Source organism: Phocoena phocoena, chromosome 7, assembly GCF_963924675.1.
Source record: "Phocoena phocoena chromosome 7, mPhoPho1.1, whole genome shotgun sequence".
Lineage (NCBI taxonomy): Eukaryota > Metazoa > Chordata > Mammalia > Artiodactyla > Phocoenidae > Phocoena > Phocoena phocoena.
The window spans coordinates 11,426,263-11,449,795 of NC_089225.1; the positions used below are offsets into that span (position 1 = coordinate 11,426,263).

The following is a 23,533-nucleotide window of genomic DNA, read 5'->3' on the forward strand; positions in this document are numbered from 1 at the left end:
AAGCCAGAGACTGTGTTCCCAGGGTCTTAAACAGGAGCTATGAGTGCAAGACACTTTTGTCACACGCTGAAACGTGCCGGGCACTAAATCTGTCTCAGGCATCGTTCATCATAAGCTAACGGAGATGTTTTACAATAAGCAAGATAGAGGATGCGGGTACCGGTTTAAAGTTTTTATTTTAAAAGTTGGTATTGGGAATTCCCTGGCGGTCCAGTGGTTCGGACTCAGCACTTTCACTGCCGAGGGCCTGGGTTCGATCCCTGGTCGGGGAACTAAGATCCCATAAACCTCGCAGCGTGGCCCAAAAAGTAATTAAATAAATAATTAAAAGTTGGTGTTTGTCCGGTTAGACAGTTTTCATATTTCCTATTTGAATAAGTAAATCTCTTTCATTGTCTAGCTCCTTATTTTTATCTTTTTAGTAAATAAAATTTGCTATTGAGTTTCAGTAGCTCATTAATGAGGTTACTATGGTATACCATAGTGTTAGCTTTTAGCAAACATCCGAAGGGGCGAAGGGCTTCATAGTGACCTTTTAAAATCTTACGCCCCCTTTTCTGTTTTTCAAGAAACAACTCCATTAATGTTAACACTTTTTATCTGAGAACTTGAAATCCGTTTGTTGGGGCTGGTACAGAACCTCTCCTTCAATGATTACGAGAAGATTTAGAGCTAAGAAGAGCACTGATACTTCGCATGCGATTCTGGGGTCAGTGGGAGCGCGAATCTAGAGGGGGAAAGCCTGGTTTTCGGTCCAGCATCCGACCTCCAGCCCAGCTGTCGGTTTGATCCCTTCTGTCTAAGCCTGTGTAGCGTGGCCGCCTCGAGAATCAGACACGGGACATGGAAGCATGCTTCTAACACCGTCAGGCACTGTACCAGTATTGCTACGTCTTCAGTAAGCAGTAAAGCCGTCTTCAGACACCCGTACCGTCTCAGAGGCACTCGCTTCAGTAGCTGCTGCTCCCAGGCACTGCGGCTTCCATGCGGTACCCAGAGTGCTGGGGTCCTTGCTCGCCGTTCTGTTTAAACTTGAGAGGAGCACCAACTCTGTTTCTTTGAAGATGTTCTATACTTGAGACTTTTTGCTGACCTCGGCCACGTTAATGAATATTCCATTACATTTTCCTGTTAAAAAGAGGAAAATATCAGCTTCGTTTTTTGTCACCCCAGGAGGTCACCAGACATTTCTTGCCCCACAGCAGCCTTGGTGTTTAAGGCATCAGAATCCAGCCTCAGGTGGTTTGGCTTGTTTGGGGAAGTTTGAGTCTCAGGTAAATATGAAACAACCACTGTTACGTCTCCCAGGGTTTTAAATGATTAGAAACTAATCATTTCTAATTAGTTTTATGATTGCAAGGAATTAAAAAAGCAAAGCCAGACTAAATTTATTTTTACAATAGAACTTTTCGGGGACCTCTTGGCAAATATCACAGCCTGAGCAAAGCAGCGGCGTGTCAGAGAGAAAGCACTTTAGCGAGCTGACGTTGTGCTTCAAATACCAATTGGAATCACTCTCTGACCATGGCTCACCCAGGTCCCCTGCATCTGGAGTGGCCCTGAGAAGCCTCTCGGGGCAGCGGCCGTGTGTCAGTGGGTTCTGAAGAACAGCGCATTGTGTGAGCGTGGAAAGATTATTTCACCTCTCTGGACCTTGGGTTTCTAATCTGTTAGCCCAGGGAGTGGACTGCGTGCTTATCTGTGTGTCATCCGGCCTCAGGATAATGGAGGAGGCTGCTGAGTAACAAACCTCAACCTTTCTAGATTCTAAGTCTCCAGTCTTCTTTGGGCCCAGTCTTGGGATATAGCCAGAGGCCCTATTTCCTTTGTAACCTTCAGCCTTTTAACAAAAAGACAAAACCAGAGACCTGTATAGTCATTTAAAAGGTCAAAGTTGCTGAGCCAGACAGTCTGACACTCGTAGCACAAACTGGTAAATGTCCCATTAATGGGCAGGTTGCAGGGCGGTGCTCAGACCTAAAGGAACTTACACGGCTTAGGTGACGTTAGAGCAGAGGAATTCACGTGGGGTCCAGAGAGAAGTGCGCTGGGAGTCTGGGGCAGTTTGGGAGGATGCTGGCAGTGAGCCAAGCAGCGAGGCCTGGGGCCGCGGGCCGGGAGGACACAGCTGGGCTGGACCGGCTGGACCCACCCCGCCACAGGTGGCGGTCCCATCGCCCACCCTGCCGGGTGGTTGGGACATGCCAAGCATGGTGTCCAGTCCTGAGTGGTGGCGGCCGCTGCCCCACGGTTACTCAGGGTGAAGGGACACGGCCCCTCCTCTCTGATGGGCCCAGCCTCCTAAGACCAGACGTGACACCTGCCCTTTAGCTCCCGTAGCCTCAGAGCGTCTTACTAAGGGAGGAAACCCTGTCTGCAGAAAGCAGTCGGGGGGCCCTTGTTTAATGTCAGAACGCTGGAGTCTGGAGACTTGGGTCCTCATCCTACTTTGGCCAGTCACGTGGCTGGGGATGGGACGCAGCTCTGGACGCTGGAAGTGCTGGCACCCGGGGTGACCTGGGACGCCCTGTGAGGCCTGCCCTGCAGGGCTGACCTCAGAGTCAGGGCAGCGAGGAGGCTGGCACTGTGAACACTGAAGACACTGTCTTTTATCCTCTTCCAGTGAAGAAATAGACCGGTTCTGAGTAGAATTGTGCCTGAGGTTTTTCAGTTTTACGTAAAGCAGACATAACCGCATTTCTCGAACTATATCTCAGAAGGCTATCGAAATTTGGGCGAATAAACTTTGGGCTGTGTCTCTGGGCTCCTGCGTCGGCTGAATCTCTCGGCATCTCCACTGGAGGGGCCGTCACACTCCCACACTTGAGGCTGGGAACACCAGGAGTTGATGGATTTGAGAGGCGCGGAAGAGGAGTTCTGTGCGCGGCCCACCTTCCGCCTCCCAGGCTCTTCCGAGGGGCCAGCCATCCCGGCGTCCGAGGCGTCCTCCAGGGTGGGGACACGGCCCCCTCCTGGGCACCCACCCTGTGACTCCGTGGCATTGTCCCCCATCAGCCCTGATTCTCCCCCTTGGGGTGGGACAGAATAAGTCTCCCACCTTGGCGCCTTTCCACGTTCGAGACGGTGTTGCCCTGAATGCGCTTGTCCAGGGCGGGGGCTGTGATGGCCGTGTGGTCAGAGACCATCCGTGCAGGCTATACCATCTGAAATTGTACGTGTGCGTTTTCCAGGAGCAAGTCCTCATCAGCGAGGTCTGGGAGATAAGGTTTCACGCTCCAAACTGATGCAAGCATTCTAGATTCGCATCCCCCCTCATTTTACTGATGAGGGAAACTGAGGCCCAGACAGTAGAAGAAACTCCTCCCACGTTCACCTCACTAGTTGATGTCAGAGCCAGGTCCCTGAACTTGGACCCTGAAGGTTGTTCCTTTCCTCCCACCGTCCTGTGGTGCCGGGTCCGGCAGACAGGGGACTCGCATGCTGGGTTCAGGTCCCCGGTGGCGCCCACCTGAGCTGGCAGCAGGCAGAGCAGTGCTGCCCACAGTCCTGCCCCGCCCCACCAGAGACACAGCCGCCCCTCCATGGTGGGCGCACCATTGCTGGTGGGTACACGCCGGGCACCTGGCCTGTTCGGTGAGGCCTCCCCGGCCTTTCCCAGAAGGTGGCGCCAGCCTCTCCCTTCGGGAGCCATGGTTCCTGAACACCCGCTGGCTGGCTGGCTGGCTTGCTTTTTAGTCAGCCAGTTCGGCTGCCGCATCGGTGACAGAGCCCAGTCAAACCCTGTGAACTTAAAACACGCAGTCCAAATTTTGACAGGTTCTGTGCTCTCAAAGAAACCTTATCTTTAAGCAAACATTCATCAATATTCTGAGTAATGATCTCATTTTTTTAAAAGTTAGATAAGGAAATTATGCTTTTCCTAGCTAGACACTGTTATTTCAGTAACTTAGAAAAAGCAGAATTCCTGTGTTCCTTACCAGACTGCAGCAAAGTCAGCAGAACTAGAACAGTCTTGGTCACTTGGGGTAGATGACAGCCCAGAAGGCTGCCTGATCCCCCTTGCTCTCATCAGCATCCCTGCCCCCTTGGACAACGTCTTTGCCGCCTCTGGCCACCTTGTCTGCTAGACAGTACTGTCCTCCTTCCTCTCTGCTGCCCGTGTTCACTTTTGCTCTCTGTTTGCTTACACTTATAATCTTTGCTTCTTATGTTACACGGAACACAGGGGCGAAACCTAAAGTTCACCCTGAATCAGGCAGTGGGCCAGCCGCTGGGAGCTTGGCATGTAGAGGGAAGTTGAGAACGCCGACCCGCCTTGCCAAAAACAGCATCTGTCTTGGGAAACGTGTTCTAACCTCAGTGAAAGAGGGGGCCTCAGACGGGCCTTCTTAAAGCGCAGCTTCTGGCATTTTCTTTCCAGGCATTTTCAGAAAACCTACATTTGATTAAATGCTTCCTGCAAGCGACGTCAAGAATTCGTGGAGTTTTATATGACAGAGTTCTCCTTGGGTTTGGGTTTCAGCTCAGCAGACCTGAGAAGGTCTGTTTCCCAGCAGCTCCCTGCAGGGTAACTCCTGTGACCTGGATGATAGCAGAGCGTGGGGAGGTTGGGGGGAGGAGGGGACCCCTCGTGTTAGAGTCTCGCTGTGAACCTGGCCATTTAGTTCCCTGAGAGGCCCCGGGAGGTTTCTAGTTTGCTCCTCTCAAGACTTAAGTGGCGCTGTTGGGACTTGAACCCCAGTCTGTCTCCCAAGCCAGTGTCTTCCCGCCCACTGAGCTGTGCCCACCTCCTGGTGGTCTCCTGAATTCCCCTACATCAGTGTTTTCCAACTTGAATATTGTCTATGAAATCATCCAGTATATCATTTCATTTTTTTTTTCCATGTTTAAAAACTAAGACCTCAGGTTTCGTCAGTTAGTTACTATCACTCAGCTTTCTGACCAGTGTGTTGTGACACCTGTAAACAGTGGTTTCTTACAGTAGAAGGGCATCGGTGTCCCACTGCGGGACCCGATTGGAGAAGGGACGGGCCCCCTCTTCCACCGTCTGCCTAGCCGTGTGTAACACGCCAGACGCCTGGCTCTGCCAGGTCCGCCGTGGACTGACCACACTCTCAGGGACATGCCTGAGCTCAGGAGGAAGCACAGCACTTCATCTAGTAATTGTTGCGTGATGGAGCCCTTCTAAGCAATATGCTGTCCCTCTCCAAACAAACAGATCACTGAGCATTTAAATACACACACACACACACACACACACACACACACACACATACACACACACACACACACACACACTGTGGGGAAATGAGTTGGACAGACACTTACTGAGCACCTAGTGCGTGATGATGGACACTGCTGGGCATGGGGACAGAAGGGTGGCCAACATGGGAGCTTGCCTTCAAGGAGCCCTTAGTCTAGTGGGGAGACGGTGTCAGCAGAGCAATGAAGTGCAGTGATCAGGGTGCCCCGGGGGTTCCGTGGGGGTGAGGGGGACCTGCCCGGCCAGGTCACTAGCGCAAGTGAGCAACTTTCAGGAAGAGTGAAGGGAGCTGGCGGGGCCCCACAGCGGCTGGCGGGGTGCATCTTTGCCCAGTGTTCCCGCACAGGCCTCGTTTCCTTGCATGCCTGGTCATCGGGGTGGCCCTTTGGAGTGAGTATTGGACCGAGCAGATCCCTGGGCGTAGGCCCTGGGCCTCTGGACCGAGCCCTGGAGCCTTGTGGGGCACCTCAGTGGCCCAGCCCCACTTCTCTGCTGTTCCTCCACCAAGGCCGAGCTCGGAGCCACACGGGCTCTGCAGCTACAGTCGTTGCTGTGTCATCTTTCTTAATCCAGATAGCTGTAAAAGTAGGTGTTTTGTTAATCCCCGCTATGGAATTTTTAAAAATTGAGGCTCCTCTTGGTAGAGGAACGAACTGAGGTGCGTCTGCTGTGCTGCTCTCAAGAGACTGAGCATGTGCCTGCCTGACTCTGCCCTTCTTGGGGTGAGAGGTTAAAGATCATGTAGGCACAGCAGACTCTCTGCTGTCAGGGGACCTGAGTGGGACACACCGCAGTTCGTAGGCGACGGAGTTGGCAGGAGAAACATTACGATGGGCTTCCTTTAAATAGTCTCATTTCCGTGTGTGTGTGTGTGTCTGTGTGTATATATATGTGTGTGTGTCTGTATATATGTGTGTATGTATATGTGTCTTTATATGTGTGTATATATGTATGTATATGTGTCTTTATATATGTGTGTACATATGTGTGTATGTGTGTATATATGTGTGTATGTCTGTGTCTGTATGTATGTGTATGTGTGTGCATATGTGTCTGTATATGTGTGTGTCTATATATATGTGTGTCTGTATTGTGTATATGTGTGTGTGTATGTGTCTTTGTGTATGTGTGTGTATATCTGTGTGTATATGTGTGTATGTGTGTGTTGTATATGTGTATGTGTGTGTATATCTGTGTGTGTATATGTGTGTATATCTGTGTGTGTATGTGTGTGTCTTTGTGTGTATATATGTGTGTATGTGTGTATGTGTGTGGTGTATGTATATGTGTGTGTCTGTGTGTGTATATGTATGCATGTCTGTGTGTGTATATGTGTGCATGTGAGTATATGTGTGCACGTATGTGTGTCTCTGTATATATATGTGTGTATGTCTGTGTATGTGTGTGTATATATGTGTTTCTGTGTGTGTATATATGTGTGTGTGTATATGTGTGTCTGTGTGTCTGTATATGTGTGTGTCTGTGTATATATGTGTGTGTGTGTGTGTATATGTGTATGTGTGTGGGTATATGTGTGTCTGTATATGTGCATGTGTCTGTGTATATGTGTGTATGTATTGTATGTGTGTCTGTGTATATATGTGTATGTGTGTTTGAGTGTGTATATGTGTGTGTCTGTGTGTGTATATATATGTGTGTGTCTGTGTATGTGTGTGTCTGGGTATATGTGTGTGTGTGTCTGTATGTATATGTGTGTGTGTGTATATATGTGTGTGTATATGTTGTCTGTATATGTGTGTATGTATTATATGTGTGTCTGTGTATATATGTGTATGTGTCTGTGTGTATGTGTGTGTCTGTGTGTGTGTGTGTGTATGTGTGTGTCTGTGTGTCTCTGTGTGTGTGTGCGTGTCTGTGTGTGTGTGTGTGTGTGGGGGGAGTGAGAGGCCCTGAGCATGACTGGTGACTAGTGACCGCTTGCTGGCGGGGCTGGAGCTTAGGAGCCCCGTGGGCCACCAGAGGAGCCTCCTGCTTCCTGTCCCTCACCAGCCACCTCCTGAGCCTTTGCCTCCTCCTGTGCCCGCCCCACATGGACCAGCCCGCCCTGACAGGCCCTGAGCTCAGCTCAGCTGCTGCCACACAGGAGTGCGCGAACACACACGGCACAGATAGAGTGGGGGGAGGGCAGTAGGGGAGATGGCCCAGGCTGTCAGGTTTCTAAGGTCCTTAGGAGCCGGAGAGTAGGACACGGCTCTTCTGGAGTACGGCTGCCCTCTCGCCAGCCCACCCAGCTGACACTGTTGGAGCGAAAGCGCAGCCGGGCCGGGGCCGGGGGCCGCCCAGCGCGGAGCGACGCGAGCCTGTCCCTGGGCCTGTGAACCCGGGCAGCAGTGCTGTCTGGTGTGGCTGGAGCTCACCCACGCGCGGGCCGTGTTTCAGGTGGTGAGGGCTGCCGAGGAGGCCGCCTCCACGCTGGCCAGCTCCATCCACCCGGAGCAGTGCATCAAAGTGCTGTGCCCCATCATCCAGACGGCCGACTACCCCATCAACCTGGCCGCCATCAAGATGCAGACCAAAGTCGTGGAGAGGATCGCCAAGGAGGCCTTGCTGCAGCTCCTCGCGGACATCATCCCGGGCCTGCTGCAGGTGGGCCCCGAGGGGTGGGCGGGACAACCGGGCGGTGCAGCCCCTGCCTCTGTCTCTTCTGGCCCACCCTCTGCTGAATGCACGGGAAGATCTTCCTGGCAGCCCAGGCCTGTGGCTCACAGAAGGAACTTTCTGTTTACGGTGAACATGTTTTGATCTTTCTTCCTTGTTCCTTCCTTACTGCACGGCAGTGGGCCCGGCCCTGGGCAGGGTGGGCTGTGGAGCCCAGCATCAAACAGTGGTCCTGGCTCTCATCCGTCCAGCTAATATTAATTGAAAACCCTCGTGAGCATGAGGCGTTGAATTAAGTAGACTCCGGAAGACGAGGTGTTTTCCACTGTTGGGACCCTACCTCACGGAGTCTCTAGCCCGCTCCAGGACCCGGTACAGCCGTACAGACGGCCATGGGTGAGGGCGGGTGCCATGTGCTGAGTTGCTGCCACGGGGGTGCAGGTAGGGGTTTCTGAGATCGGGGTGGGGGCTGACCTCTGGGTTGGGGTGTCAGAGAGAGACGGGCTCAGAGAAGAAGTGGTTTAGAGTTGGGCCCTAGGGAGAGATTTCAGCGGGGAAGGGTAGAGAGACATCAGCTTTACACTTAATAAATGCTGCTGTTTGCTGAGTGCTGGGCTCAGAAATTTAAACACGTACAGCCGGGCACTGGCTTGTTCCAGGCAGAGGGAAAGACACAAAGGTGGAAAGGTCCAGAGGGCTGTTCGGAGGAGAGCAGACAGTCCCACCTGGGTGTGGGGCGGGGGGAGGCCCACAGGCAGGTTGTGGTCCAGCTGGAGAAGGATGCGGAGGTCTGGCTGCGGGCGGATGTTCCCCGCAGTCCGTGGGCAGTGGAGTTTTGCCCACAAGAGTGAGTGACGTGGTTCTCGTTTCTTGAAAGGGGTTTGCACGTGTGAGGTTTGCTTTACCGTGGCGAGAAATAGGAAAGAAGCCAGGTATTTTCCCCCTTAATTTCCTTTTCTCATTCTGTTCTCTCGTGACTTCTCTTGGCTGGTGCCGCCTGGCAGCTCGTGATACAGCATCTATCTGTGTGGAGGAGACCAGCTCGCCGGCCTCCAGCCTCCCACCCCGGAAGCAGCTCACTCTTGGCACTCTTACACGTGGCCTCTCCGGGGCGAGAGCTCTCGGGGTTCACAGGCAGAGCTCAGGTGTATCCAGGCCGCTCCTGACAAGGTCGAGGTTGAACCGAGAGGGCATTTGTGGAAACGTTGATGAAATATCGACAGTCAGGCAAAGCTCTGATCTCGTTTCCTTTCTGTGTCCCTCTCTGACTGCAGGGTTACGACAACACCGAGAGCAGCGTGCGCAAGGCCAGCGTGTTTTGCTTAGTGGCGATTTATTCCGTAATCGGAGAAGAGTTGAAACCTCACCTGGCACAGCTCACAGGCAGCAAGGTGTGTATAGCGTTACACGGGCGGGTCGTACACCTGGGCCTGCTGGCGCATTGCAGACTTGCTGCCCTGCAGCTCTGGGCTCCGCACGGGCTTCCTCAGCACGTGCATTCTAGCTGGGCCTTATTCTCCAGAGGCGTTTCTCTAAAGACGAAGTGACCGGCCGTTTAGTGAAGTCATTAAGGTACAACGTGGTCTGTCGTCGCTCCAGTTTTTGAAACGATAGCTTTGAACTTCTAGTTTATCCCAAAAAGGAAGATGACTTTCTTTAGAAACCAGCTTGTTTTCTCCCCCCGAAACACTAAGGACGTTTACCTGCTGGCTTCACACAAGGCTGGGGGGCTCCAGGTCCCTGTGGGGTTAGGACGGTGACCCTGCACGTGACCCGCCCGGGGGCCCACAGTGATCTCACTCTGGAAGCCAGGCTTTTTATTCCCTGGGCTGCCTCTCACCTTCCTTCTAGACTCAGGGCCAGAAAATGGGACAAAAGGACGCTGGGCTCATGGAAGGTGACGGGGGCTGGAGTGCTTGTTGGTTGAAAAACAAACTCACATCTGATGAACTGCCAGGGGAGAGCAGGTGGCCACCCTCGAGCTCTGGCTGGAGAGGCCAGGGCCTGGGCCGCGGGGCAGATGTGTCACCGTGAAGTTACAGAGGCCCTGGGCAGGGGTGCAGATCCACGAGCGCAAAGCCTGCAGTGCCTGGCCTTCCTCCTTAGAAAAGAAGGGAGCAGAGGTGAAGCTCGTGGCTTTTCAGTAGGGCCGTTCCTTTGACACAGTTGGCGAGCATCACCGCTCACAGGGTTCTGGCAAAGGTGGCTCTGCTGCCTTCGCCCGAGCAGGGCTCGCACCTTCGGCACTGCCGACACCTCGGGCCACTTCCTGGTGGAGGCGCCATCCCTGAGGTCCCAGGAGTGCACCCCACCCTCAGTTGATGTCCCCACACCTGGCCAGGTGTCCTCTCAGGGCAGAATCAGCCCTGGTGGAGAACGACTGGTCCAGAAGGAGACACTTGACTCTTCCCGCAGACAGAAACCAGCAGCGGGGCTGGCAGTTGTGGAGGCCGCTTCCCCTGATTCCACTTCCCAAGGTCCCCGTCCGGCCCTCCTGGCCACGGCTTGCAGGACCCTGAGCCGAGAGTGCCGAGCAGTGCGCTGGGCCGGGAGCCCCCCTCCCTCTGTGGCTGTCGTCGGGGACCATGGATGGTCCCTGGCAGCGGTGGGGACGGCACAGACAGTCTTCACAAAAGGAATTAGATTCGTAAAATGGGAAATTCACCCAAAAGTAATATTAGCCAGACCTCGGTTTTCTGGTACTTCCTACTCTCGTGAGTAAGGGAGCTGCCCTGCCATCTCATGTGCCCCCTCCAGCAAGGGGCTGAGGAAACGCAGGTGTCTTCTCGTTCCTGTCCTGCGGTTGATCTGCTGCCCCTTGCAGCGGTGGTCTCGGGTCTGGAGCCCAGTCCTGATTGGAGCCAGTATTCCCATCTCCCCGCTGATGATGTTGGTCGGCTTGGAGGGCTTGGGGAGGCTGGCCGCACACCTGTCCACTGGGGCAGCACAGAGCTTCCAGCCATTACAGTTTTTATAGGTGAGAACTCCGTTGTGTTAACGTGAACCTGGTAGACTCCAGCGCACATCTTCTAAAACAAACACCCTCCCACCCAGCTCCCCAAAATGGGTAGCTGACAGCACATGGTGCTAAGTTAGAAACAGAGAATCAAGCCATGGCTTCCAGTTTCTGTGTGTCACCAAGCCTATCAGACTCTCCTTCCACTACTTAAATGAAGTTAATAAATGACATCAGGTTCTGCAGAGAAAGGCTGGTGCAAGGAACCTGTGAGGTGCCTTTGAGAAGTGTCCCGTTGCCATGGCAGCAGTACTGGCTTTAGGATCAGAAAACCTGTCCCCCGCTGACTAGCTGTATGACTTTGAGCAACCTTTTCTTTCTGCTTCCTCCCTCCCTCCCTCTCTCTCTCCCTCTCCCTCCCTCCCTCTCCCTCCCTCCCTCTCCCTCCCTCTCCCTCCCTCTCTCCCTCTCCCCCTCCCTCCCCCTCCCTCCCTCCCCCTCCCTCCCTCTCTCTCCCTCCCTCCCTCTCCCTCCCTCCCTCTCTCCACCTCCCTCTCTCCCTCTCTCTCTCCCTCCCTCCCTCCCTCTCTCTCTCTCTCTCCCTCCCTCTCTCTCTCTCTCTCCCTCCCTCTCTCCCCCTCCCTCTCTCTCTCTCTCTCTCTCTCTCTCTGTAGAATACAGTAACATAAAATTTACTGTCTTAACCATTTGTAAGTGTACAGTTCACAGACACTAAGTACATTCATATTATGTGTATTCATCACCACCATCCACCTCCTGAACTCTTTGCACCTTGGAAAACTGAAATCGATAATATTCCCCCTCCCCCCTGGCCCCTGGCAACCACCATTCTACTTTCTGTCTCTGGGAGTGTAAAATACTCATAAGTGGAATCATACAGTATTTGTCTATTCGTGACTGGCTTATTTCACTGAGCATAATGTTCTCTAGGTTCACCATGTTGTAGCAGGTGTCAGAATTTCCTACTTATTTATTTTTGGCTGTGTTGGGTCTTCATTGCTGCACGTGGGCTTTCTCTAGTTGAGGCGAGCGGGGTCTAGTCTTAGCTGTGGTGCGCGGGCTTCTCTTGTTGCAGAGTGCAGGCTCCAGGCACACAGGCTTCAGTAATTGTGGCACGCGGGCTCAGTAGTTGTGGCTCACGGGCTTAGTTGCTCTGCGGCATGTGGGATCTTCCCGGACCAGGGCTTGAACCCGTGTCCCCTGCATTGGCAGGAGGGTTCTTAACCACTGTGCCAACAGGGAAGCCCCTTCCCTTCTTTTTAAGGCTGAATAACAGTTCATTGAATGTACATGCAGCATTTTGCTTATCCATTTCTTGGTAATGGCCTTGTGGGCTGTTTCCACTTGTTGGCTATTACGAGTAATGCTGCTATGAACATGGTGGTACAGATACCTCTCTGAGACCCCACTTTCAATTCTCTTGGGTATATATCCAGGAGTGGAGTTGCAGGATCATATGATAACTGCCAAACTGTTTGCCACAGCAGCTGCACCATTTCACATTCCCACCACCAACGCACAAGGGTTTCAGTTTCTCCACATCCTCGCCAGCACTTGTTATTTTCTCTTCTTTTTTGATAATAACCATCCTCATGGGTGGTGTGAGGCGATATCTCATTGTAGTTTTGATTTGCATCTCCCTAATGATTGGTAATGTTGAGCATCTTTTCATATGCTTGTTGGCCAGTTGTATATCTTCTTCAGTGAAATGTCTATTCAGGTCCTTTGCCCATTTTTGAATTATGTTATTTGTTTTTTTGTTATTGTTGAGTTATAGAAGTTCTCTCTATATTCTGGATATTAATCCCTTGACCTTTGGTGCACAAAATTTTTTAGTTTTCGTGAAATCCAATTTGTGTATTTTTTTGCCTGTGCTTCTGGTGTCATCATATTCAATAACCATTGCCAAACCCAGTGTTGTGAAGCTTTTGCCCTGTGTTTTCTTCTAACAATTTAAAAATTTTATCTTTTAATGCAGGTTTCTGATCCATTTTGAGTTAATTTTTGTGTATGGTGTTAGGTAAGGGTCCAACTTCATTCTTTTGTGTGTGGATATTCAGTTTTTCCAATACCATTTGTTAAAAAGACCTTCTGTTTCTTCAGAGAACGTCATTAGAATTTTAATAGGGGTTTCATTGAATCTATAGATAGCTTTGGGTAGTATTGACATCCTAACAGTATTGACTTCCAATCCATGAACACAGGATGTCTTTTTTTTTTTTTTAACCTCCATACTGTGATGAGTTGTTTGTTTTAAGTTTTTTATACTTTTTTTTTTTTTTTTTTTTTTTTTTTGCGGTAGGCGGGCCTCTCACTGTTGTGGCCTCTCCTGTTGCGGAGCACAGGCTCCGGATGTGCAGGCTCAGCAGCCATGGCTCACGGGCCCAGCTGCTTGGCGGCATGTGGGATCTTCCCGGACCAGGGCACAAACCCGTGTCCCCTGCATCGGCAGGTGGACTCTCAACCACTGTGCCACCAGGAAAGCCCTGTTTTTAGTTTTTTAAATTGAGATATAATAAACATGAAATTACATTAGTTTCAGGTGTACAACGTAATGATTTGATATTTATTTATATTGCAAAACGGTCACCACGGTAAGTCTAGGTAACATTTGTTGTCACACACAGCTACACAATTTATTTCTTGTGATGAGAAATTTTAAGATCTACTCTGTTAGTGACCTTCAAATATACAATACCGTATTATTTACTATAGTTACCATGTTGTACACCACATGGGATGTCTTTTTATTTGTGTTTTTAATTCCTTTCAGTAACATTTTGTAGTTTTATTGTACAATTCTTTCATTTCCTTGGTTGAGTTAATTCCTAAGTATTTTATTCTTTTTGATGCTATTGTAAACGTAGTTGTTTTCTTAACTTCCTTTTCGGATTTTTCATTTTTTTTAAAAAAAATTTATTTATTTATTGGCTGTGTTGGGTCTTCGTTGCTGCACATCGACTTTCTCTAGTTGCAACGAGCGGGGTGACTCTTCGTTGAGGGTGCGTGGGCTTCTCATTGCAATGCCTTCACTTGTTGCGGAGCACGGGCTCTAGAGAGCTGGCTCAGTAGTTGTGGCACACCGGCTTAGTTGCTCCGCGGCATGTGGGATCTTCCCGGACCAGGGATCGAACCTGTGTCCCCTGCATTGGCAGGCGGATTCTTAACCACTGCGCCACCACGGAAGCCCAGATTTTTCATTTTTAGTGTATAGAAATGCAGTTGAATTTTGCTCGCTGATTTTGTATTCTGCTACTTTGCTGAATTCTTTTATTAGTCTTAATGTTTTTTTGTAGAATCTTTAGGATTTTATACCTGTGAGATCACAGTTGTCCCTTGGTATCCACTGGGATTGCCACAGATAACAAACTCTGCAGATGCTCAAGTCCCATACCTGTGGTTCCACTTCTGTGTAGCCAACTAACCACAGATGGTGTAGTGCTGTGTGTGTTGAAAAAAATCCCTGTATAAGTGGACCTGCGCAGTTCAAACTTGTGTTGCTCAAGGGTAAACTGTATATCATCTATGAACAAAGATAATCTTGCTTCTTCCTTTCCAGTGTGGATGCTTTTTTTTTTTTCTTTTCCTGCCTAATTGCTCTGGCTGGAACTCACAGTACTATATTAATAGAAATGGTGAAAGTAGGCATCCTTGTTCCTCATCTTAAAGGAAAAGTTTTCAGTCCCTTAACCGTCGAGCATAATGTTCACAGTGTGCTTTTCATATCTAGCTTTTGATACGTTGAGATACAGGCAGCCTCGGAGAGAGTGCGGATTCAGGCCCAGATTGCTGCAGTAAAGCAAATATTGCAATGAAACAAGTCACACAAATTTTTTGGTTTCCCGGTACGTATGAAAGTTATGTCTTTACTGTAGTCTATTAAGTGTGCAATAGCATTCTGTCTAAGAAAAGTCAGTATATCTACCTTAATTAAAAAAAAAGTTATTGCTAAATAATGCTAGCCATCATCTGAGCCTTCAGCGAGTCATAATCTTTTTGCTGGTGGAGGGTCTGGCCTCGGTGTTGATGCTGCTGACTGATCAGGGCAGTGGCTGCTGAAGGTGAAGGTGGCCGCAGCAGTGTCCTAAAATAAGACAACGGTGAAGTTTGCTGAATCGATCGACTCTTCACAATTCCTCTGTTGCAGCAATGCTGTTTGATAGCATTTTACCCACAGTAGAATTTCTTTCAAAATCGGAGTCAATCCTCTCGAACCTGCCACTGCTTTATCAAGTAAGTCTGTGTAATAATCTAAATCCTTGGTTGTCATTTCGCCAGTCTTCACAGCATCTTCACCAGGAGTCGATTCCATCTCAAGAAACCACTTTCACATGAGATCCCCCTAAGCTCCAGATTTGTATCTCTGGATTTGGGTTAGTGGAGAAAAAAATTAAGAAATCATGCAACTGAACTAGATCTCACTAGTTGGTGATGCTCCAGAGGAAAGTCAATGTCAGCATGGGGGAAAGTGAAATTCAATATCCCAGCTCCTAATACTCTGATCTCCTACAGCAGAATTCAAATTTTACCCTCAGCTCTACAAGCTCAATTGCCATTCTCCTTTAATGGAAACTTAAGTGCACACTGAGGGCAGGATTTGGCTCAAAGACTTTCTACACTGCACTAAACATTCCTGTTGTTAAAAGCACCTTTACACATATATGCCGTTACAAACTAAGACTGAATTTCTGGACAAGATGTAAAATGCAGACTTTGGAGATGAGTGCAGAACAGTTTAAAGTATTTCACCAACTCCTCTACCAAAAACAAACAGACAGACAAACAAAACCTTTGCCTCTTCCAGAGTCAGGCAACTTCCCCAAAGTCATCAGGCAGCCAGAATTTCCCAAGGATTCTGAAGGTACAATTCCCTGTTTCTTGGACTTCATGACACCCTCCCCATTCCTTTAGAGAGGTATTTCGTGGTTTGTATTTCTTTTTTTAAAAACTCATTAAAATTAATTTTGCTTTGAAGGAAAAAAAAAGAAACCCTTTCTTTGCTCATCTGTAAGAAGCAACTCCACATGCACTAGTGTTTTATCATGAGATTTTATCAATTCAGTCCCATCTTCAGGCTCCACTTATAATTCTAGTTCTCCTGCTGTTTCCACCACATCTGCAGTTCCTCCCCGAAGTCTTGAACCCCTCAAAGGCGTCCAGGAGGGTTGGAATCAACTTCTTCCAGACTCCTGTTGATGTTGGTATTTTGGCCTGTTGCTGTGAATCAGAAATGTTCTTCATGGTACCTAGGATGCTGAATCCTTTCCAGAAGGTTTACAGTTGACTTTGCCCAGATCCATCAGAGGAAGCTCTATGGCAGTGATCGCCTTACAAAATGTATTTCTTAAATAATAAGACTTGAAAGTCAGAATTATCCTTGATCTACGGGCTGCTGAATGGGTGTTCGTAGGCATGAAAACAACATTAATCTTGTTGTACATCTTCATCAGAGCTCTTGGGTGACCAGATACCCTGTCAATAAACAGTAATATTTTGAAAGGAGTCGTTTTTTCTGAGCTGTAGGTCTCCACAGTGGGCTTAAAATACTCAATCATGTTGTAAACCTGTGCTGTCATCCAGGCTTTGTTGTTGCATTTACAGAGCACAGGCAGAGTAGGTTGAGCATAATTCTTAAGAGCCCTGGGATTTTCAGAATGGCAGATGAACTTAAAGTCACCAGCTGCATTCGCTCCTGACGAGAGTCAGTCTGTCCTTTGAAGCTTTGAAGCCAGGCATTGGCTTCTCCTTTCTGGCTCTGAAAGTCCTAGATAGCATCTTTTTGCATTATAAGGCTGTTTTGCCTACATTGACAATCTGTTGTTTAGTGCAGCCACCTTCATTAACTACCTCAGCTAGATCCTCTGGATAACTTGCTGCAGCTTCTACATCAGCACTTGCTGCTTCACCTGGCACTTTTATGTTATGCAGGCAGCTTCTTTCCTTAAACCTCATGAACCGACATCTGCCTGTATCAGACTTCTTTCCTGCAGCTTCCTCATCTCTCTCAGCCTTCCTAGAATGGAAGAGAGTTAGGCCCTTGGTCTGTAATAGGTTTGGGCTTAAGGGAATGTTGTGGCTGGTTTGATCTTCTGTACAGACCACTAAAACTTTCTCCCTATCAGCAGTAAGGCTATTTTCCTTTCTTATCATTCGTGTATTCACTGGAGCAGCACTTCCAGTTTCTTTCAAGAACTTTTCCTTTGCATTCACAGCTTGGCTAACTGTGGCACGAGAGGCCTAGCTCTTGGCCTGTCTCAGCTTTCAATATGCCTTCCTCACTACGCTTAATCATTTCTAGCTTTTGATTTAAAGTGACAGAAGTGCAGCTCTTTCACTTGAACACTTCAGGCCACTGTAGGGTTATTAATTGGCCTAATTTCAATATTGTTGTGTCTCAGGGACTAGGGAGGTGCGAGTACAGGGAGAGAGACCCGGGAATGGTGGGTCTCGCGCAGTCAGAACACACACATCTGTGGATGACATTTGCTGTCTTTACATATGGGCGTGGTTCGTGCCACCCCAAACAACTATAGTCCTAACATAAAAGAACACTGACCACAAATCACCATAAGAAGTATAATAGTAATGAAAAAGTCTGAAATAATTGTGAGAATTACCAAAATGGGATGGTGACATGAAAGGAGCCATGCTGTTGGAAAATGGCACTCATGGACTTGATTGATGCAGGGTGTTCACAGACCTTCAATTTGGGGAAAAAACACAGTATCTGTGAAGTATATTAAAGTGGAGCACAATAAAACAAAGTATGCCTATACTTTTCTTCTATTCCTAGTTTATTTGGTATTTTTATCATGAAAAGATACTGAATTTTGCCAAATACTTTTTCTGTATCAATTGAGATGATCCTTTGGTTTTTGTTTGTTTGTTTTTAAATTTTTATTTATTTATTTTTGGTTATGTTGGGTCTTCGTTGCTGCGTGCGGGCTTTTCTCTAGTTGCAGCAAGTGGGGGCTACTCTTCATTGTGGTGCACGGGCTTCTCATTGTGGTGGCTTCTCGTTGTGGAGCACGGGCTCTAGGCACGCGGGCTTCAGCAGTCGTGACACACAGGCCCAGTAGTTGTGGCTCGCAAGCTCTAGAGCACAGGCTCAATAGTGATGGTGCATGGGCTTAGTTGCTCCGAGGCATGTAGGATCTTCCCGGACCAGGGCTCGAACCCATGTCCCCTGCATTGGCAGGCGGATTCTTAACCACTGCGCCACCAGGGAAGTCCCTGGGGTTTTTTTTGTTTGTTTGTTTTTGTTTTTTCCTTCATTCTGTTACTGTGGTGTATTATATTTATCAATTTTTGTATGTTGAACCATCCTTGCATTTCAGGAATAAATCCCACTTGGTCATGGTATTAAAGCCTCTTAATGTGCTGTTGAATCTGGTTTGCCAGTCTTTTCTTGAGGATTTTTTGCATCAGTGTTCATAAGGGCTATGGATCTGTAGTTTTCTTGTTATGTCTTCAGCTGGCTTTGATATCAGGAGAATGCTGACCTCATAGCATGAATTCAGAAGTGTTCCTTCCTCTTCAGTTTTCTAGAAAAAATTGAGAAGGATTGTGTTAGTTCTCTAAATGTTGGTAGAATTCACCAATGAAGCCACCTGGTCAGGGGCTTTTCTTTGTCAGATTTTTGATTACTGATTCAATCTCTTTACTAGTTATGGGTCTGTTCAGGTTTCTCTTTTCTTCTTGATAGGTTTTGTGTTTCTAGGAGTTTGTCCATTTCATCTAAGTTACCTAATTTGTTGGTGTACAGTTACTAATAGTATTCTCATGATCTTTTTGATTTCTGTAGAATCAGTCATAATGTCCCCACGTTTGTTTCTGATTTTAACAATTTGAGTCTTCTCTCTTTTTTTGTTAGTTAACTTAGCTAAAGCTTTGTCAATTTTGTTGATTCTTTTTCAAAGAACCAAGTTTTGGTTTTGTTACCTCTATTTTTTGTTTCATTTATCTCTGCTCTAATCTTTGTTATCTTCTTTCTGCTAGCTTGGGGTTTAATTTATTATTCTTTTTCTAGTTCCTTAAGATATATAAAGTTAGGTTGTTGATACAAATCTTCCTTCTTTTTTATATAGCTATGAATTTCTCTCTTTACACTGCTTTTGCTGCATCCCACAAGTTTTGGTATGTTGTTTTCATCTGTCTCAAGGTATTTTCCTATTTCCTTTGTGATTTCTTCTTTAAGCCAATGGTTGTTTAAGAGTGTGCTGTTCAATTTCCACACATTTGTGAATTTTTCAGTTTTCTTTCTGATTTCTGAGTTCATCTATTTTGGTCAGAAAAGGTGCTTTGTATCATATTTATCTTTTAAAATGTATCGAGGCTTAATCTGTGGCCTAACATATGGTCTATCTTGGGAAGGTCTCATGTGCACTTGAGAAGAATGTGTATTCTTGTGTAGAATGTTTTGCATATGTCTTTTAGATCTAGTTGATTTATTGTGTTGTTCAAGTCCTCTAGAGTGGAATATTGAAGTCTCCCAACTATTACTATAAAACTATTTCTCCCTTCCATGCTGTCAGTTCTTGCTTCATATATTTTGATGGCATGTTCTTAGATGTGTAATTATAAATATTAAATTTTCTTGCTGTATTGCTCTTTTATTAATATGTAATGTCCATCTGTTTCTTGTAACCTTTTTTGATTTAAACTCTATTTTGTCTGACATTAGTGTAGCTACCCCATACTCTTGGTTACTGTTTGCATGGAATATCCTTTTCCATTCTTTCACTTTCAACCTATTTGTGTCTTTGGATCGAAAGTGAGTCTCTAGTAGACAACATATCGTTGAATCATGGTTTTCTTTTTATCCATTTTGCCAATCTTTGTCTTTTGATTGGAGAATTTAACTCATTCACATTTAAAGCAATTACTGATAAGGAAGAGATTTCTGTCGTTGTGGTATTTGTTTTCTATGTGCCTTATAGCTTTTTTGTCCCTCATTTTCTACACTACTCTTTTGTGTTTGTTTGCTTTTTGTACTGAAACGTTTTAATTCCCTTCTCATTTCCTTTTGTGTATATTCTATACCTGTTTTCTTTGTGGATTACATTTTGAGATCCTAAAGTTCCAATCCTCTAATTTGAATTTATACCAGCTCATTGAGCAAGCGTTCTGAACCCTGGCCTTTTCATTTGTAAAATAGGAGAAGCTGTTCTGCCTACCTTGTTTTGAGGCCCAAATGTGATAATCAGTGTAAAGCTTGTAAACCGTTGGACATATACACATTGTTCACTCTATTACCGTCATCTTTTCCTTGTACTTGCAATTATGTTCTAGACTTGACTAGGTAGATACAATAGGGGTTCTGAGTTGTAAATAACTATTAGCAATATTTAGCAGCTCATTTTTAACCAGGCTTTCATAGAAATATAACTATCCTGCTTTCTAGATCACTTTTTTCTTCTTTAAAAGCTCTAGTGGGAAGCAGCAGCATAGCACAGGGAGATCAGCTCAGTGCTTTGCAATGACCTAGAGGGGTGGGATTGGGGAGGGTGGGAGGGAGGCTTAGGAGGGAGGAGATATGGGGACATATGCATGCATATGGCTGATTCAGTTTGGTGTACAGCAGAAGCTAACATAGCATTATAAAGCAATTATACTCCAATAAGATGTATTAAAAAAAAAAAAAACCTCTGATTCAACAAGTACATGTTAGGAACCTGCTGTCTTCAGCACACTATGCTAAGGCACATGGGAAGAGCAAGAACTCGTCCTGCCCTGACAGGACTGACACATGAGGAAACTTGTACAGCTGCCCAGGAGTGACCAGTGGACACGGTGGGATGGGCTCTGATTGCTGGGACAGGGGCCTGGAGGAAGTGGGACCAGATTGGGCTGGGCTTGGCAGGATTGGGGAGCTGCACAGGGAGGGAAGGAGTGGACTGCAGGGAGGAACAGTGTGAACAGCTCAGGTAGGAGTAGGAGTGGGGTGCTCAGAGGACACGTTCTTCGAGCAGGGAGCTGCAGGAAGCACCTTGCAAGTGTCACTGCTCTGCATTTTGCAGATGGGAAAGTTGAGGCTCAAGAAATGTTTGCCTGAGGTCGCAGAACTAGTTAGTGTTGGAGTTGGTTCTAGAATTCTGCTGGACCTGTTGAGCCTCAGGCCAGTGCTTTGTTGAACGTACCACGGCTTCCCTTGCACCTGGTTGGCCCTGGTCATATCCTCCTGAGCCTTAGAGCATTAGGAACCTTGTGTAAAATGATGGCACTTTGGGTTTTGTTTTTCTTTTTAATAAATTTTAGTTTTGGCTGCATGGGGTCTTCGTTGTTGCACACGGGCTTGTCATTGTGGTGGCTTCTCTTGTTGCAGAGCGTGGGCTCTAGGCGCGTGGGCTTCAGTAGTTGTGGTGCATGGGCTCAGTTGCTCCGCGGCATGTGGGATCTTCCCGGGCCAGGGACTGAACCTGTGCCCCTGCATTGGCAGGCGGATTCTTAACCACTGCGCCACCAGGGAGGTCCAATGATGGCACTTTGATCACCACACTGACTGTTCTATTGATAGGTTTCAGATTTTGAAAGGTGTGGGGTGAAAACAGACTGGGATATGTAGCGTAAATTCCCGACACACTCCCTGCAGCTGAAAAGAGTAAGAGGCATTACAGGTCCTGATCTGGGGGGGGACCCCCGGTGGGCTGCTGCGTGAAGACGCTCGGGCAGAGCCCTCCCGCCAGCTGCACGTCCCAGGCTCCACAGCCATGTGACTGAGCGCGCCTTGCTGGGGGTCAGGGAGACACTGCCTCGCGGGAGCTCTGCTGGTTGCTGGTCCTGTTCCCACCCATCATCCGAGGGCCCCGCTTTCTCCTGTGCCACACGCTCCACTTGGAGTGTGTCTTCGTGGGTCCCCCGGGGACCAGCCGCTCCTCCCTAGGCAGCCTTACACCTGGCCTCACAGCCTGTTCAGAGACAGCAGCTGAAGAGCTGTGGAAGAGCTGTGGATAGTAAATATTCCCTTCGTCTTACCAGTTGTGTTGCGTAGGTTCTTATGGGCACTCCGCTTCTGCAAATACCTGTTTCTTTAATTTTTAATATGATCTAGCACACTATAAACATATGAAGTTAGCGGCATTCAGCAAATATTTAAGAACCCACCGTGTTACATGGTGCTTTAGGTATTTTGAGAGTCCAAGGAGCTTGAGTTAGAACTAAATGAGATGTCAGGCTTGGAAGCCCTTTTGCCGTCAAGCACTGTGCCTGACTGAGGGCACGTTGTTTAGTGACGCAGCATCTGGCCTCAGGGAGGTTGAGTCTTGCTGGAAAGATCCAGCCCACTGCTCCCGGCAGCAGGAGGTGGCCTGTGCCGAGCCACAGTGGGCGGGGCTGGGGCCCGGGGTGCGGGAAGGCCATGGGGCACATGGGGGCGGCCTCGGATTCCATGCGCCTCGGGAGGTGTGCAACGGGGAAGCAGCAGCTTCTGCACACATGTGAGGGTTAGAAAACGTGACCTCTGACCTTGGCTTGCTTCTTCATGCCGATGGAGTGTGGCTTGCACCCTCTCTTCCCGCTGGGTTGGGTGGAGCCAGTGACTGCCTTGCCCCTGAAGTGTGTGGATCTGCAGCCCTGAGGCCCACCTCGTGGAAACATGTTTCCCTCTTTTCGTGATAACCCCTCACGCTCCCTCCTCTAGTCTGACCTCCCAATCGCGGTGGCCCCGGCCCCGGGCAGATGGCTTGGACCAGTGGTGGGCACTCAGTAAATGTCTGTGCAGTGAATTTCTCCACTAAGGGACGTGCTGTTTTTTGGTGTGTTTTTTTTTTTTGCGGTACGCGGGCCTATCACTGTTGTGGCCTCTCCCGCTGCGGAGCACAGGCTCCGGACGCGCAGGCTCAGCGGCCATGGCTCATGGGCCCAGCCGCTCCGCGACGTGTGGGATCTTCCCGGACCGGGGCACGAGCCCGTGTCCCCTGCATCGGCAGGCGGACTCGCAACCACTGCGCCACCAGGGAAGCCCGGACGTGCTGTTTTGTTGTCACCTGGGTTTTCTTTCCTGCTCTCTGATTTTTTCCTCCTGCTCACCCGTTTGTATCTTCTCCTTGCAGATGAAGCTGCTCAACTTATACATAAAGAGGGCGCAGACCACGAACAGCAACAGCAGCTCCTCATCCGACGTCTCCACGCATAGCTAATGCGGCGCCAGAGTCCCCGTGTAGCCCTGGAAGCAATCGGTGGTGCCTCTCAGAGAACTCCCCTCCCCCCCATCAGCTGCCCAGTCAGTACCAGGAGGCCCGCAAATATTTATTACAATCAGTATTTTGATCCCTTCCAGCTTTTGTGTAGAATCATACTGGTATTGAATGTAAAGGAAGCAAGGCCTGCATTGCATCTTCCTACAAAACAAAACAAAAGGAGTAAGAAAAGAAGAGCCATACTTAAACCGTCTTGTCCAGCCTGCTGAGGTCATAAAACCGTGTGTGTGGGGTGCAGTTTTTAAAAATCAGAGCTCTCTAGCCGATACCTGGTAGAAAGTAGCATTTTCTCTTCAGTTAATAAGATTGGAGGAGGTTGGGTTAAGTTGTGTTTCTCTTTCATCTCGGCCTCCTTGGTTTTGGATGTGGCCTGTGTGGGGCAAAGCCCCACGCCTTCCACAACTGACACCATGAAAGGGTTTGTACGTTGTAAGTTGTGTTTTGAGACCTACTAAGAATATGAATCAAGTCTTGGCAAGAAGTGGGAGAAAAGCCTGAAGATGGGAGAAAAGCCTG

General features: G+C 48.3%; 1 protein-coding gene across 8 annotated transcripts in view; it reads left to right on the plus strand.

Moving 5' to 3' along the window:
* Window positions 1-23,176, plus strand: part of CLASP1 (cytoplasmic linker associated protein 1) — a 233,057-nt gene extending 209,881 nt beyond the window's left edge. For 6 of the 8 annotated variants that reach the window (XM_065880867.1, XM_065880866.1, XM_065880865.1 and 3 more), the window contains 3 exons: window positions 7,625-7,831; window positions 9,118-9,234; window positions 22,871-23,176. In XM_065880867.1, coding sequence (XP_065736939.1) covers window positions 7,625-7,831; window positions 9,118-9,234; window positions 22,871-22,957 — 411 coding nt within the window. In that variant the 3' untranslated portion in view covers window positions 22,958-23,176. The remainder of the gene's footprint in view (window positions 1-7,624; window positions 7,832-9,117; window positions 9,235-22,870) is intronic. The other 2 variants (XM_065880862.1, XM_065880863.1) reach the window with 1 other exon arrangement.
* The last annotated feature ends 357 nt before the right edge of the window (window positions 23,177-23,533 follow it).